We start from the raw sequence: 17,339 nt of genomic DNA on the forward strand, positions 1-17,339 counted from the left end.
TTTTTTTTACGAAACAACGTTCGAAGTTGATAATTGGCAAACAAACGAATGGTCCTCAAATTTGATCTGGTGACAAAACCTACCAACATTTGTTAAATTTTGTAATTTAACGTAAAATGAATCGCTGAAAATTTTCCAACTTGAATGTATAAACTAAACCTCTATATTTAACAATCATTTTAAAGTGAGAGAAGAACGCAGGTGGTTATTTTTTCTATAACCAGTTTAAAAACAAGACAAAAATAGTATACCGAATAATTTTATTACTCAAAATTAAACAAAACATAACTTTATTTTGAATCTGCACATAATACTATTGGTTTATGGTAAATAAACAAGCAGGATGGGTGACGCAATAGTCTCACAATAAACGCTATTTGGACGGGAGTTTATTTACACATCACAGAAAACATCATAGTTTACAGAGAGAAAAATTGTGACGGACGGATAGGAAAATACTTGGAATTCAAATAAAAGCAACGAGACATGACTCTATGTGGAATAGCTTATAAATGATCGATTTCAGTCACTCAAACACACACTACAGTCACAAACTCTCCTAAGTTACAGTACATATATAAATACATGATTATAAAATTTTTTTAAAAAGTCAAAATGCTCTGAAAAATACCACACTTGAAATCATATGGCCAAACAGTACGATATTATTCTTGTGCAATAAGTACATTGTTCCATGTAAAGTTAACTCATTCACATTTAATTATATTTTGAATATTTGAATAAATAAATAAAATGGATCTTTAAAAGTGCATTACATGATAATAACTTTTAATAATTATATACAATGGATTTCATATATAAATGAAAGGCAACTATTTGGCAACAGAGACGATTCATGGTTATTTGATTTATTGCTTCCCTTTATCCGACTGAAGTTTTCTCTTTTCTTCGTTGACTCGTTCGTGGACGAACTGTATGTACTATTTCTGCATTTCTCTTCTCTATTTCCTCTGTCAAGCCTCGGACCTAAACAAATAAAAATAGTCAAAATGTATTACGTCACAGGTTGTAAAAAACTATGATGAAGGATTCACAGAAAGAGAAATTAACCAACTGCACGTAAATTTAAGTCAAAACATTGGTATTCTAGATCGAAAAGGTAAATTAGAAGAGTTTCAGTTGTGAACATACCCAAATATAAAACGTTGCTCCACCAGCACTGACCATGCGCACTTGATCTAAAGTGAAATCTCGAATCAAGTCACGTGCTCCCAAAGCGACATCTAGTGGTATGTCATTTACTTTCAATTCTTGAATTTTTCGCTTAATAGAGTCTTTTCCCAGCTTTCCAAGAGCGATTTGTACGTTCTTCCAGTCCTACAGAAATAAGGAAAAAGTACGATGTAAACTATTTGATTTAAAATTATTTTGTTCCGAAATTATTGATAAAGCTATCTGAATAAATCTATGCTAAAAATGTGATTAATTTTTTTCCCCCACAAGTTTTCAAATTTAAACATTATACATGTAATAACCACTGCAAAAACAGATCGAAAGCAGCAACAAAAACAACAGCAGAAAAAACCCCCTAGAAAATACATGAATAAAGTAAGCATTGTTTATATAATGAGTTCCTTTCAATATGATTGTGCACGAATAATGTATGAAGTTGTAAATTTCTAAAACCAGAATTTATAATTCTGAGTTCACCACATGTTTAAATCTACATTCTTGAATATGGAAAGCAATTATATAAGGTGCATGCATACATCACAGTTCTTAGCAATTTTTGACTATAAATATGTTTCATATAACGTAGATATAAAAGTAATAAACGTGTAATTGTCGTTCGACACGCAATAACATTGCAAGGAGGGGTTTTTATTTCTTATGCACATGGTTAAAGCATACAATTCGGTCAAATGGATGCTAATACAGCTGAGTTCATGCAGGATTATGTATAAGATGAAATATGCTTGAAACCCTCACACTTGTACAATGGAAGTCTGGGTCCTTGTAACGCTTCACAATTTTCTTTGAACATTAGCAAAAAAGTTTTATTATAACAAGTCATCATATTAACTATAGTAATCAATTTCTTTTCAGTAATTTGTTCACATTTTAAGTTATTTTTTGAAACAGATAAGTGCAATGAAATTGCTCTAAAAAATATTGTTAAGTGCTGTTATTTTTACCAAAATAAACATGTAAATGTATTCGGAGCACTACTAGTATATTTACATGCATGTACATGTATTGTTTAAAAACAAAACTACTACTGGTATACCCAATTATTTATGTTTATTACACATACAAAAAATATCACTTCCAAAAAAAACACACTACATGTAACTATATACTACTTCTAAAAGATATTTGCTATTTGTGCTACACAAACTCACAACCTAAAAAAAGACTGGTTTCAAAAGGAGTGTCCTTACCTCAGTTTCCTCCTCCCAGTGTCCTAGCAACAGCAGTGACGCCATCATCACGTGATGTACAGCCGGAGGCGGATGTTGATATCCTGAAATATCAGAGGATCAGGTTAGAAATAAATCTTTTTCTACAAAAAACTTTCTAAATTAAACCAATTAATCGTGATTTATTGAATCAAATAATGAAAACAATTTTCAAAATTTATTATTGTTTTCTTTTGTGAAACACTGGGGGACGTGTGTTTGTTACGTAACCTCAACAAAGTGAAACAAATTACTTAATCTAGCTGCACTCTGATGCACTCAGTTGCACTCTGGGTTTTTATCACCAGCTTCGAATATAACGACATAATATATAGTATACCTCTGATTTCTGCAATCGTTTTCTGGTCCAGACCCAGTACGGCGTGCATGAGTTTGGCGATGTTTCGCAGACGATCAAGCATTGCCTTGGCGCGAACGACTTCTTCGGTCAGTCGGTTTTCCACATTCTTAGTCTTGGTCAGCTGCAGGGCGCTCTTTAATGCGTCCATGTCCTTCAGTTCTGTAGCTTCGTTAAGTTCTATATTAAATTTAAAAAAAAAAAAAGTAATGGTTTATCGTGTGTGTTAATCAATTTGTTAAAAATCAAAGTACAATTGCAGATTGGCAACTTTTCAATAGCTATACGGACTGATAAGGTTTGGAAGAAAAGGGAAATCCTACTACTCAGGTAACTTGTGCAAGATTTGAACGACAGACATAGACTGTGCAAGGTGTTAAAAACTACATTCTTAACAAAAATTTAACAGAAAATTCAACTATACATGTATGTAACTTTTAAAAGTTGTCTTTCTTTCAATGAGATTTGCCATTTTGAGCGTTATAGTAAAATATGATCATTGGGAAGTAAAGTCTCAGTTGAAAATTTGAAAATAATTAGGTACCGTCAGTTCTAACAAACAGTTTACTTGTTTTTAAAGTAGTTACATGCATATCTTCTAATAATTTTAAAGTAGTATATTTTATTCAGAGAAAACTTTAATAAATTACCATTTAAGACTTGGTAAAAGAACAAAATTGAGTTGCAATTCACAGCATCAATCCCCATGGGAGCAGAACCCCCTATGTTTCATTTTTCATCTATGGGATGGACTACTAATATGTAGGTGCCTTTTCACAGTAAATGATGGAACATATTAGTTGAAAGACCCAAAACTAACCGTGGCAAAAGACAGTAAGCCCATTAAAAGATCTTAATTTCAAAGTCGTTCAAAATTACTTTCTCCGTCTCCATTTTAGTTGGAAATAATTTTGACATAACTATTTACATACGAAGCCACAGTAAAATAATGAATCACCGTACCTCGCCGACACCGCATCACATCAAGCTCGGTCTCGCCATATTGGATTTCATCCTTCACGGTTGGTAGACCAAGATTCTTGAGGTCGTCAAGAGCTAGCTCCAGGTCGGTCTCGTTTTGCTCCTGAATGGCTTTCTTCATCGTTTGAATGTATTCAGTTAATCTTGCTGTAAACGTGAAAAGAAAACAGAAACGTATGTTATGTATTGTCTTTAAATACACTTTAACGCATTACAATGTACAGTGCCTATGGTTACAGTCATATATAGCAATCAAATAGCATAAAAAATGCTTACGATCTCTCTGTACTTGTGGTTCTGGCGGAGGTTTAGGCATTTCTGGAGCCGCATTTTGTGAAGGCTTGGATTTCTTTTTGTGGGATTTCTTGTACTGTACCACGTAATCATACACGTTCTCGTTCCCTCTCCCGCGATTTCCCATTACTTTGATTCCGTAATTACCAGTCTGCGGCAGTCTTACTTTGTACGTTACTATATTGCCTTCCACTGTTTCCTCTATCAATCGTTTGGCCATTTCTGGTCGAATTGTATTTCCCGTAAGGCTTAAAGACAGTTCAATATTCTCATTAGTTTTTTCGAAAGAAATTTCTAGCACTTCCTCGTCAGTCTCTATCATGCCAGATTGGTGCGAAAGCGCTCGAAGACCAAGAGAATTGAACGCTTCTTTAGGCCCAAGACCACCTTGGAATCCACGAGGAAACGCATAGTTCTCTCCCTTCTGCTCCGAAGTAATCATGTAATTACAAATGTTCTTAGCCTCTTTGTCCCGTTCACCTTTTGCGTACAGCTTCAGAGCGTACTCGCCGGTTTTTGGTGTGTTAACATTGAATATGACGTCACCGTTTTCCACGCGATGAATCACGTGGTCAGGTAGAGGCTCGCTTTCACCACCTCCCTTGACTAACTCTCCGTGGATTTTTACTTTATTCCAGTCCTTGTCACTGGTTGTTCCGAATTTAACCTCAATCTTTCCATCGTCTTTGTTTTTTATTTCTCCTCCGAAATGACTCATCGGTGCCAAGCCGAATTCCATCATCGCCCGACCAGGCCCCCAGCCAATGATCGGACATTCTGGGAAAGGCTCAATCGAATCATCGTCTTTTCCGAACACTAGTTTGTATATGGCGATCCAGTCATAGTCGTATGTCTTATCTCTCACCGTTACATCTTTCCCAACAAGTTCGAAACGGAACGTGTCGGCAACCGGGGATCGAACTCGAATTTGAAGCGTCTCATCATTTGTTCTTTGCAGAAATACATATCGATCGTACCTATAGAAAAGATAAAGTGAAATGTTATGTCTCACAATTTAAAAGAATTCAATTAATTATTTTTCGTTTTTACTCAAAAGTACAAGTATTTCTCTACATACCGTGGAAGGTTCCCTTGTGTTGATTTCATTCTGAACAACAAATGCTGAAAATCAAGGTTCAATGATCGTTCTTTCGGTATTTCGAAAACTAGTTCTGTTTCACTTTGACACATAACCACACATTTCTTTGGTTTCTTTAATTTCAGATTCATGTTGAAAAATCTGTCTTTCAAAAATGCATTTTCCGTGAAGTCGTCCTCCGTAACCGGATTTGCCAAAAGCTGCCACGATGGCTGACTCGGCAAGTGTGTACTGACCATCTGCTCCGGGTCAGTCAGAAAATAGTTCTCGTCACAAGAATAAAACAACTGTCTGCTTTGTTGGTCACCCTTTAATTCTCCATCCCCCTTGTCCACAACCTCCCACATCTCTTCTTCTGTTCCACCCTCTGCGCATGTGCCCCAGTATGCGTTGATGAAACGCCAGTTTCCATCAACCAGAACAGCATTCCATTCGCCATAATGTTGCTCCTCGTCCAACTTCTCGCCAACTTCGTATGTAGATCCTTTTAATTTTCCATGGATTATTATGCAAGGCAGCTGAGCAAATCTGCAAAGCAATTGTTGCATGTGATTACTGTAACCTTTGCAAAATGCTATTATAATCTAAAGTTCTTGCATCGTTCATTTTAAAAAAAAAACAAAAACAACAAGTAAAACAATGAATTGCAATCCAATGCCTTATTGCGTAAAAAGAAAAAAATATAAGCTTATTTGTTCATGTATAATTATAAATATTTTAAAACTTTGATTGTTTTCTCCAGGATGAAGAATAATCATATAAAAGATGTCAACATACCGACATAGAAGGCTGATCAGCTGGGCATAGTTTCCTTTGCGATGTTTGATCCGCCACAGCTGGAACATGGTGTGGGACTGGGAAGGTTCCTTGTTGGGGATCTTCATGCTGTCCACGGGCTGACACGTGACCCAGCGGTAAATGGCACGAACCTTGGACAGATCATCCTCCAGGCCCTCGGTCAGGTACTCCACCAGGTTACTCAGAGGCTGCTTCAGTAACTTGGACGGGGCCTGTAAATGCAAAAGTGAATGAACGAAACTTCAAAAGAAATGTTTTAAGATATCAAAGCTTTATTTTTCATGATATTGCACGGAAGTTATAAAGTTCCACATAACAAAAAAAAGGGTGACATAAAACTCAGAAGAAATGATACAAGATAATAAAGCTTCTAGTCATTATATTGATGTTTTAATATCAGCAGGCATATTTGAACCACGCGAAGAAAAAAGTAAAACGAAAATCAAAAGAAATGCAATAATGTTACAAAATTTTAGTGATATGATGGTGTGGGAAGTTATGATGTCAGAAGATACCCCCTCAAAAAAAAAACCCATATCGTTCTAGACTAATAGATCATCGAACGAAAAGAAAGTGTTTTTCCATACCTTGACGGCCCGTTCGTCCACTTTCTTGTACTTGTTGATGTCAAAGATCTCATGCTTCTTTGTTGTGGGTGGAATAGGCGGCGGGAGAAGTTTGGCCTTCTCCACATCGTCTGCAAAACAGTGCAACTCCGCGCATTCTTTGAAGGACGGGATCAACTGGTAAGTGGAAAGCAGACGGCCCAGTTCTGGTGCAACCTTCAGAAGAAAACAGACAAGAAAAATTATTCAAACAACTGTATCTCAAAATGTCTTTTTGATAATTCCGGCAGAAATTGGAAGGCATGTTTTACTAGTGTCATCTCAAAACCGTCTGCTTTCCCGGTCGGGTGACAACAGTGGCATTGTGTATGTTTATCTTCCAGGATTAGTTATTGAACATTCGTGCTCGTTCTTTGACAATTATAGACTGACACTAGTAATAGACATTCCAAAGTTTACTCAATTCTCGTTTATATATCTTTGGACGGAACGAATAGTGGTCGGGATAGTAAAATTATGACATGAAAGGGCTTCTCTCTCGCATAGCAATTGATTTTTTTTTTCATTGGTTTAAAGGGAGTAAAATTGAGTCCTATTTTATGACTGCTAAAATGTTTGAAAGTGACACCAGTGAAATTACATCAGTAATTAGTAATTTAGTACGGGCGGAGATAACTGTTTCAATAGTAAAAAAAAAATTAAAAATTCAATTAAAGTTATTTACCGGAGTTTTACTTTATGATCAGTTAATTGTTTCATTGCAAAGATTCTGAATAACACATCATAGAATATGCTGTTCACTAAGGCTGCAACTTGTTTACAATGACAGTATATGTAGATAACAATCAATGGGTGATTCAAAAACATGAGGCTGTATCATCGGTTTTAATACATCATATATTCCAAATCTACATGTACCTTCTTATCTTTCTGCAAAATTGTTAAATTAAAGACAGTTGTCTATTCTGTAAAGATCTTCCGATGAATCAAATTGATGGACACAAGTTTAATTAGTTTCAGACGAAGACGAAAATAGTCGCTTTGGTCATGGAACAAGACTATTACAACGGTACTGTTGCAAAAAAAAAAAGACTTACATAATCCCTCAAAATTACGTTTACAAAAGGTCTGCCAACCACAAACAACCAAACCCACTAACCTTTTTACTAGCTGCCGCTTGCGTTTCACGCAAAACTCGAAGAGAAATCATAACGAAACATCCAAAAATTTCCCTTATCCCTCAAGTACAAAAAAAGCTAAGTGCTATACATGTTACTTATCCAAATCAAGTTCTTACTTTTAACACGGGGAAATGATGCATGGATATAATATGAACAATTGCTAACTGACCGCTTTGGAGATTAAGGATGATTACACGGTCGCCACCAAAATAGTATAAAGTACAGTACACAGGAACAAACTTTTCTTGAAACGCTTTCATAAAGCCCCGCTACACCGTGTTTGACAAACGGTAAAGTTAACATTTCACAACATAGGCCGCTTAGGAATAAATGAATGCTATACATGGATAAATAGAATTTCCATTGTTGGGCTTCAGTGTATTAGCAAAGGTCAAAGGCGATTAACGCCCTTTAGAAAATCTCTCGGACTGGATATATATCGCTATGTGACCTTTTCAACTGTTAAGCTGTAAATCCACATTAATCAAGTGAGAGTGTTGCGTGGTTTTTTTTCTTCAAACATTTAATCATAAAACGATCAAGACGACAATTTCTTATGTAACGTTGTAAATGAGTGCACAAGGGCTCTATAATTTTAATTATTTAATAAATTGAGAAGGATTCTTGGTTGGTATTTTTTTCTTTTTTACGCTTCGAATGAAAATGTATACTGTCTAGAAAATATTTTTGTCTCAAATGTAATACATTTTAATTTTTATTAACATTTTATAATCATTTTTTAAAAATTGTTATCGCAAATCATATTTTAACTAAGGACGATAACTCTGGGCAATACAAAATGTCGAAATCTACGATTCACGAACTGCAGTTTCGATTTCATTTTCCAATCGTTCACCACTATCTTTGTAAGTGGAATTTTTTGACTTAACAAAATACACATGGGCTTGTTCCCAAACTGGAAGCCGACTGATGTCCACACCAAAACAAAATCAAAACAAAAAAAAAACAAGTCAACCGACAGCATTTTCAAAATACCCCGAATTAACTCGACTCAAAACCGACTACAATTGCCCAGGTTTTTTAAAAGTTTTATCAGAAGCAGATTTTTAACTGGTGGATATTAAAATTACAAAATACTTGTTAATCATATAACATAAACATAATAAGTAAATGAACCCACGAAATAGGCCACAGTTTACCTTAGGTTTTCCAAACGAAGGCTCCGTTGAGGACGGGGCCTCGGGGTCCGGATTTTTTTTGGATGAAATTACTCCCATTGTCAACAATTATTTTTTTATTTTTACTTCCCATCAACGCGAACAAAGCACACAGGTCTACTACTTCCTAACACATCTCAGTGTGTGTTACAACCTCATTCCAAAACTTTTCAAAGCCATTTGTTAAAATACAAATTGTGACTCCGTGTAAACAATATATCCAGAGACCTTTAAATCGATATTTTAAATGTCGTATGTGATCAAAAGGGTAGGGGGAACTCATGAAGGTACGCTAAATAAAAAACCAGGGGATATTCTTGAGAGGGGAAGTCCCTTGGTTTTTTTTTTATTTCGGTTAAATTTATTCATCTAAATTCCAATCAATGATAACTTCTTAAAACAAAATACTATTAGAGCTAAGTAAAGCTAAATTAAACGTGTGTGTCTGACCGTTTAAATTGCAATCAATTTACTAGTATTGGAAAACTTTTGAAGCCAAGATGTAATAATAGTTTCAGAAATATGACCAAAAATAAATCAAGTAAATTAAAAAGATAAAACGCAATCGGTCACTACCGTGCCAGAAAAAGTGACGAGAGATTCACCTGTATAAAATCTACATTCAAGTCATGAATACAGTTTAACTTATTTTACATAGAAGCACTTGAGTTTGACATTTTATATTTAAAAAAATAATCTTTTTTAATCACTTATAAACCAAGAAATTAAAATCATCATATTACCTTAGTTTTCTTGCCCATAATTCAGTCCGAGCACAAGTTTTAACCAGCTACGGTCATGTTTTATGGATGAAGTTTTGAGAGTATCTGATAAAGTTAAAACTTATCTCCAACTTTTTAAAGAACTTCCTATAAGTAAACTAAGAGACCATTGGACTGTTCATATTTACAAAGGCGATACGGAAGTCATATCTAGCTACCTTTTCGCTTTGGCATGTGAAGCAATTTATTACAAAGAAACTTTCTTCATGTTGGATAATAAATTATTGATTTATACGGGTATTTATTCTTGTGCTAGGATCATTTATTCTATTGTACTTTAACTACCCCCAGAAAAAAATCTACTATGTGCTCATAAGTAAACCCAACCACTCGAAGATACTTTGAAGAGATTCATAAAACATGCAATGTCTAATTTTAAGACACATAAATATATCATGGTAGAGATTTCCCGATTCTAATTTGAATTTTTATTCTATAAACTTGAGCATCATGTTTTCATACAATTTAAGGTGACAGTGAAAGTTTAATACGCGATTAAATTTGCACTGCATTAAAATAACATTGAAAGTTTATTACACAAATAGTTAAACATATTTTAAGTCTTCCGTTGATTTTCCATCACCCTTGCCAAGACAATTTGAAAAGCTGTTTCGTTATAAGAGAACTATAAACTTAAAGGTGTAAAATATGCTAGATTGTTTATTCTAGTACATTTAAACTTTATCTTGTGATGTAGCATCTTATGGGGGAAACTTTAATATTGTATGAATATTTATTTTTCTTTATCACCTAGATAAACATCTAAAACAAGCACATAATATAAACTTTATAATTCACTTAAATTTATTTATTCTCTCACAACCATATAAACGGTACAGGAGGTAAAAGTCATATTAATATATATATATACATAAGATACAAACAGACTGGATGAGCAAAGATATATGCGTATCATTATGCTTATGTAGAACAATCTCAAACACTTCAGTCTGAATAAACAAAGTTTTTTTTTGAAGTGATAACGCCCTTACACGCACAAATAGACCCTATAACGATGTGATAATCCATGCATATCATTAGGATGCAATATAGGCCTATAGTTAGAAATGATGAACCACAACAAAGTCTATCATAGTCATGTTTGATGATACACCAATTCAAAGAGAAAGCTGCATTTTTGATATTTACATTTTCCAGCGTCTTTGTCTGGAATAGATTTTGTAGCAAACAGTCAAATACATTTCAACAAGGACTATTTGAATATTCAATCGTACAATTGCTGAAAAAAATATAAGTAAGAGAGAATCATTCTTTAAATATTATGAAGTGATCAAAAAGTCAATACCCAGTTATAAACCAAACTGCAGGAGAGATCCACTTCATCCCTTTTCATCTAACACACAGAGAGAGAGAGAGAGAGAGAGAGAGAGAGAGAGAGAGAGAGAGAGAGAGATTTCGGTCAACTTCCCCTATATCACTATTCTAATTTACAACCAATTTCAAAGTGTTGTTAAACGATACCTTTACATTTTACGACACAATAAAACTCTTCAAAATTACACAAGAATAGTCACAAACATCAACCAGCAAATTTGTTTAACGAAAATAAACATTAATTTCAACATTTCCATAAATATGTCAAGCATTTAAATTATAGAATACCTCTAAAAAGATTTACTTTAATCTGCATTTAAAAGACACAGTTTTCGAGACTATTTAGAGGAGTTTAGGGTAGCCAATCAATTTTCTCGTCCTGCAAAACATCGCTTAACCAATGGGATCCATATATTATCTAGATCAAGTGTCATTGATAACATAACACTTTCCTTTACCTTTTGTTTATTCATTAAAATCACTGTTATAAATTCTAAACTTTATGGACTCTTCATTACCCTTTTATCGAAAATACATTTATTCGATGTTAATGATATACATTTTTTAAGACAATAAGTAAAAGTTTGTTCTTCAATATAAATGATCTATGGGGCAAATCTCTTTAACCTATTTCTTAATTCTTTTTTTTAAATTCAACAATTTTTTGGCACAAGAAGACATTGGAGGGATATTTTTCTGAGATAATTTTCTTTCAATGTCATCATGCATGTATTGAACTAAAATTAGATCTCGTATTTGATACGGTGTGTCGCTGTGACATATCAAATACGCGAGAGTGAAGGATTTAATTTTAATTTCATTGTTGTTTCTACTGCATAGTATTGTAGTACTATAAGACTAAGATTTTCACAAAAACAAGAACCTGTGACTTAATTAAATATTACCGGTACTGCTTTGTACCATTACATATCAGATAATACAAAGTTTTTTTTTCAAACCACGTTTAAATAGGCAGCAGTTTAAAGTCGCCTTGACCTATATTTGAATGCAAAGATTCGATTATTATTTGAACATGTGATTTTTATTTCAAAAAAGTTATCTCAACAATTTAATTTTTTTTCGAACATTACATACATCTTTGATCTATATATCTATTCATTTCAAGGTCTATTTTTAATATCAATAAAAATACCATTCCATAAAACTTATGTAAATAGCCAACTTTCAATCAGTAGTTTTTTTTTCTGAATTTTTTTTTTTTTTGGTAATAATAAAGAAATTTAATAGGCGTACGGTATGTAAAAAAAACATGCAAAGAAACTCGTGGAAAAAAATTTGTGTTTTAACATAAAATCAAGTCAACAGAAGACCATCAATGAGAGAGAGAGAGAGAGAGAGAGAGAGAGAGAGAGAGACCTATAAACCTGTATATTAGATCAGTTATAGATCACCATAAATGACAAATACATGTATTACCAATCATAACTCATATTGTTACATAAAGAAAAAATAGTCCCTTTTCATAATGATTCGTTAGAATGACTAGAAGACCTGTAGCTCTGAGAAAAGTAGTGGTTAGTAAACTAAAGACTGAAACATTGCTAACCAAGAAATGTACGCGTGCGATAAATATTCGCAATATTTGCAAGCACCTATATTTGCGTATACACATGTATATAAATAATATAATATATCGTCGCGAACTAGTGCATTAAGATGAATAGACAGACCTCTAGTATTTGGTCGCCGAAATTAACGTCTGTTACCCAATCCATTTGAATTTCAATAAGAAATATTTAAATCATAAAATTAATGGTCACGAATTGCTTTTTAATCAGATATTCGCAAATAAAAAGAAAGTTTATGATACTTGGTTTACAGTACTGCCAAACAATTTACCTTATTCTCTCTCGGTTTCTCTCCATTCTGTTTTTGGCCTTCTATATCATGCTCCTGCAAAAAAAAATGAAAAGTGTCTCTCTGTTGAAATAGTTTGGACAAATATTTTGTAAACATGTACTAATATTGAATTTTATAAAAGAAAATACATTCACGAAACCAGCTACTGTATACAAGGAAATATTCGCCCAAGTTTTATTTTCGTCCCTCTCGCCCTCGTTGTCAGCGAGCGAATTTAATAAGACTGGGCGAAATCCAAAGTTTTAAATTATTTCTCTTTTAACATAACTTTGTCTGGGCGAATTCAAAGACGGGGCAAAACCCTTTACAAATGAAAAGGGGCGAAAATAACACATGGAACGTATCTACATGAAGAACAGAAGAACAACAAAGTTTTTTTTATCTAGCAAATATTTCCAATGGCCCTTGGAAAGTCCAAAAAGGTAATTAAGTCTTATTTTGTCAATCATAAAAATCCACCCTTTAAATCCCCTTGTAATTAGATTTATATATCTTTGTTTGGATGTAACAATGTAAGAAAAGTGAAGATTGTGTGAAAGAAAACCTTGGCTAAAACCAAAATAATAGAAACGTGATTTCAAAATCCTATTTATAAACGTAAATAAAAGTAGTTTGTTCCTTGATCTAAGGCCTACATTCATTAAGTAAATAAGTACTCTTCCATTCGGACAATGTAAATTTTCTAAATACAGATGTCAAAAGATTTATAAACAAAGTGGGATTGAAATATTTCTGTATAGAAGAACAGTGATTGGGTAAGCCAGCAGTCATGCTTCTTCCGCTTTGCTGGCAGACTATTCCCGTTTGAGAAGTGAATGTAGGCTATGCCTGCCCATTTCTCATAAAGAGAATAAAACTGGCAGACCTATTTCTTTCGCTTTTACATTGGGTTACATAATGACAAATGACAAAAAAAGTCCCAAGAAGCAGAGAGCGACTTTAGATTGGTTAAAGAAAAATTTCTATCCTACGGTCTGCTTTTTTGAAAAAAAAATATACACAAACACAGAACGTCAACACCCAGCTATTAACCAAACTGCAGGGGATCATGCTTATGCTTCAAAAGATTATTTTCACCACCCTGGATCACGACAGTCCCGCTATCAATAAGATCTGATGCATCGATTTTATTACCTAAGGAAATCTTCGTGTTTTCATTTCTATGCACATTTATATCACAGGCTTCGCTTATCTTGAATAATAGGAACCGTGTTTCTTAAAAGATCTTCATATACAATGATTTTCCGACCCAAAAATTAAAACTATTTGATGAACAAATATAAAACCTGGTTCAATTATTTCTTTACGTGTGTGTAAGTAACGGAAGCATCAATTTATTTTAAGTGTACTTTTTTTATTGGAACGTGTCGGATCAATTTTTTTAACCAAACTTTGCTGTTTGCCTGTTGACTTACTTGGCTAGCAAACACCCCAGTTTGACACATAGTTTTAAATTAAAAAGAAAACCGTTTTTTTTTCGTTGTTATGCACGATGACAAACAATATACTAGTAAATCAGAGTTGAGCGAGAAAAAAATATGTAAAAAGAAAATCCTCGTCCGTAAAACCAACTTCAAAACGCGGTGTGTAATAAAATGCCATAATAATAAATAACTTTAAATTCCACCCGATTCTTTCACCAGTGAATTTAAATACAGTGTAATTCTCGTAGAATTACGCCTTGATCGGATTTATGGTTGTATAGAAGAACGTATTAAACACAGTGTCTGGATCTTTGACCCAGGGCTCTGAGTTTCATTACGATTATATGGGGAAAAATTACTCATGTGACGTGAAATTTAAATGGGGCAAAAATCAAAATATACGACGAATGTTTATACTTAATGAATGTATAGAGATAAGTGTGTAAGATTTACATGTAAACTTGTATATAAAAGTTGAAATATGCATGCATGCTAAGATATATGCATAAGATTCTTTTTTTAATTTAAAAATGTTGTCAAAATTTGATTACTAAGCAATTAGAAAGTTTTTTTCATTGTTGTTTATTTTATCTCATAGACGCAGTACTCAAAAAAGGTTCCATGATAATCTATGACGATAACATTACAGAGAGAGAGAGAGAGAGAGAGAGAGAGAGAGAGAGAGAGAGATTTCAAAAACCATACCCTTACAGTAATCTTGGAAGATCCACAACCCATTCCAATCATCACTTTCCAATCACAATAACAATAAGTTTAAACCATGAATATATCATTCACTTCTTTGGGAAGATAGACCCCATTTTTAAACGTATACTACACGAGCTATCATTAACATAAACCTCTTTCTTCTTATTAAATGTCTTTCTACTTTAAAAGATTTTTTTTAAGTTCAGCAACACCGGGGTGCATGGTTTCTATTTTGTTAGCAGTTAATCTTCCATTGAAAGGTAAAAAGCCTTCAACCCATGTTTTCTATAAAACGTTGTGAGATAACGATTAATTCTTTGTGTTAAGTCATAAGCCATTTAATACACAATTATAGGGCTTTAAGTAACGAGACAATGAGTGACTTTTGATAATTTATTGTTCCAATCAACGTGTTATGTTTATCATAACGATCAATAGGTGAATAAAATATAATCGTCTAGGTTTTTCTATTTTTTTTTTTTACTGCTCGGATCTAAATTTGTGTAATACATGTGGTCAATAATAAAAATGAGTTGGATTTTTGAAACTACCAGGTATTTTTTTTAGAAAATGAGGGATGAAACTCGCTACGAATAACAAACGACGAAACAAATCGACTTTTAGCTAATATCCAAACAAACGTTCAACTATCAAAAAATCAACAAATTGACCGACAAACAACAATTATACAACTAAACGTATCAAGCACGTTAAACAACCACCTAATTGATAAATAAAAACCAGAAGACACTAATCCAATCAAATCAAGCATGCTAACAAACGAAGAAAAAATAGAACAACAAATTACAATCGTCCAAACAAGCAACTAACATCGAATAACAAACAAAATCTATACCCCCCCCCCCCCCCCCCCCCCCGGGCATCAGACGTGACACCCAGTGACTGAATTCATAATTTGGATATAGTCTTCTTGGCTCAATTTTTAAAAATTATATCAGTTTACCACCTAGATTTCCAGAAATATATAGAAAAGATTCTTAAGATTTACTTCATATGCAGCATGGGATCAATATAACCGTGCCCTAACATGAAAAACATGGTTATAAACTTATTTTCCCCCCATACTGCATCAATTTTCACAGTTTATGTGTTTATGGTCCCTTAGTAGAAGGGGATCAGCAATTCGCATTATATATAACCCCCATTTTTTAGTACTGCTCCACACTAAATTTGGTCACAAATAGTGCCGTAGTTTCATTTACGACTAAAATCTAAACGTGTTCAAAAGTTTACGATTTAAATATACAACGATGGGCGATAGGTCATCTTGGTTAGTACTGAAAATAGCGCTAACTTGTGATACCACCAGTGACGTACTATCCAAAACGACAGAAACTGCCATCACCAACAAAACACCAAAATTGTAAAGAATCCACGACCACTCAATGGAAACCAACAATATCAATTAAGCCAGAAAACAACCCGGTCACTTGTACAACCGTTCATCCGCAACCAACAAACGATAAGTCAAGAGAAATCGCTCGGAGAGATCGGAAGATAAAAAGTTTTTCTTGGTTACAATATTATTTTACGCCCCAATGGTGTTTTTGCTGAAATACAAATGCTGAAAGTCAGGGGGAAAATCGGAGAATTGGTCCTCACACTCAAGAGTTTTTCGCATGTGGAACAACTTGTACAACACGAATTTGAGATTAATTTCTTATCACCTGCAACTATAATCTATACATGTAACCAACCAATAACATATTTAACCACCTACCAACGTTTCATTTCAACCATGCTACCAATTACTCGTCATCAAAAATGACTAGAAATAACTCGATCACTATAACTACTAATTTGCAAACTGTCCTGTTATTTGTACTCTGCGTTCAGCAATGACGACAATACAGTAAATTACATTTAATTGTTTCTACGTGACATATTAGTTGCAATGGTATGTGGCAAACGTAACAGCACATTCAAAATAAGACAACAATTAAAAAGTAAAAATACCAGATTGAGTACAAACCGATTTTGACTCCATTGTGGCATTCGTAAGAGTATTCTCTATGGCGGTATTAAAAGTATTCTCTATGCAACAGTCAGATTTTGCCAATTTCATCCACTATTATCAATTATCAGAGTTGTTTTAACATAAATAAAAACGTTTTCCTTCTTACAACCAAAAATAATCGATATCTTAATTCCTAACATGTAAACTTTAGCAATTTTCTTCACGCGGTTGCTAAAAATATTGACAATTACTTACCTGAAGAAAAGTTCGACAAAATCAATTTTAATTCATTACGTTCGTTTGAAGTGGAGAAAAAAGTCAAAAATCGAAATTCTTTTCAACTTACTTCAAAACTT

The 17,339-nt window shown here is 33.7% G+C and overlaps 1 protein-coding gene across 9 annotated transcripts; it reads right to left on the reverse strand.

The window, feature by feature from the left end:
• Positions 1-243: 243 nt before the first annotated feature.
• LOC128189071 (uncharacterized) lies at positions 244-17,028 on the reverse strand. 9 transcript variants are annotated; one of them, XM_052860501.1, is made up of 12 exons: positions 16,999-17,028; positions 12,853-12,906; positions 6,538-6,732; positions 5,930-6,162; positions 5,132-5,680; positions 4,036-5,030; positions 3,742-3,906; positions 2,761-2,958; positions 2,403-2,485; positions 1,951-1,995; positions 1,153-1,338; positions 244-987 (listed from the first exon to the last, which is right to left on the reverse strand). In XM_052860501.1, the coding sequence occupies exons 1-12, from the start codon at positions 17,011-17,013 to the stop codon at positions 883-885; spliced, it is 2,823 nt and encodes a 940-aa protein (XP_052716461.1). In that variant the 5' UTR covers positions 17,014-17,028; the 3' UTR covers positions 244-882. The 9 variants fall into 9 exon arrangements, with proteins under 9 accessions (XP_052716461.1, XP_052716464.1, XP_052716463.1 ...); XM_052860504.1 differs by lacking the exon at positions 16,999-17,028 and adding an exon at positions 15,009-15,166; XM_052860503.1 differs by lacking the exon at positions 16,999-17,028 and adding an exon at positions 15,003-15,164.
• Positions 17,029-17,339: the final 311 nt, after the last annotated feature.

Source organism: Crassostrea angulata, chromosome 6 (genome assembly GCF_025612915.1).
Source record: "Crassostrea angulata isolate pt1a10 chromosome 6, ASM2561291v2, whole genome shotgun sequence".
Taxonomy (NCBI): Eukaryota; Metazoa; Mollusca; class Bivalvia; order Ostreida; family Ostreidae; genus Magallana; species Magallana angulata.

Bases quoted from the DNA above. Each gene is read 5' to 3' on its own strand.
- LOC128189071 (XM_052860503.1), bottom strand. From the start codon at position 15,044: ATGATTGGAATGGGTTGTGGATCTTCCAAGATTACTGTAAGG. The intron at 2,959-3,741 runs GTACGGTGATTC...AATTTAATATAG, and splicing joins TGTGATGCGGTGTCGGCGAG to AACTTAACGAAGCTACAGAA. The intron at 1,339-1,950 runs GTGAGGGTTTCA...TTATTTCTGTAG, and splicing joins CAGACTTCCATTGTACAAGT to GACTGGAAGAACGTACAAAT.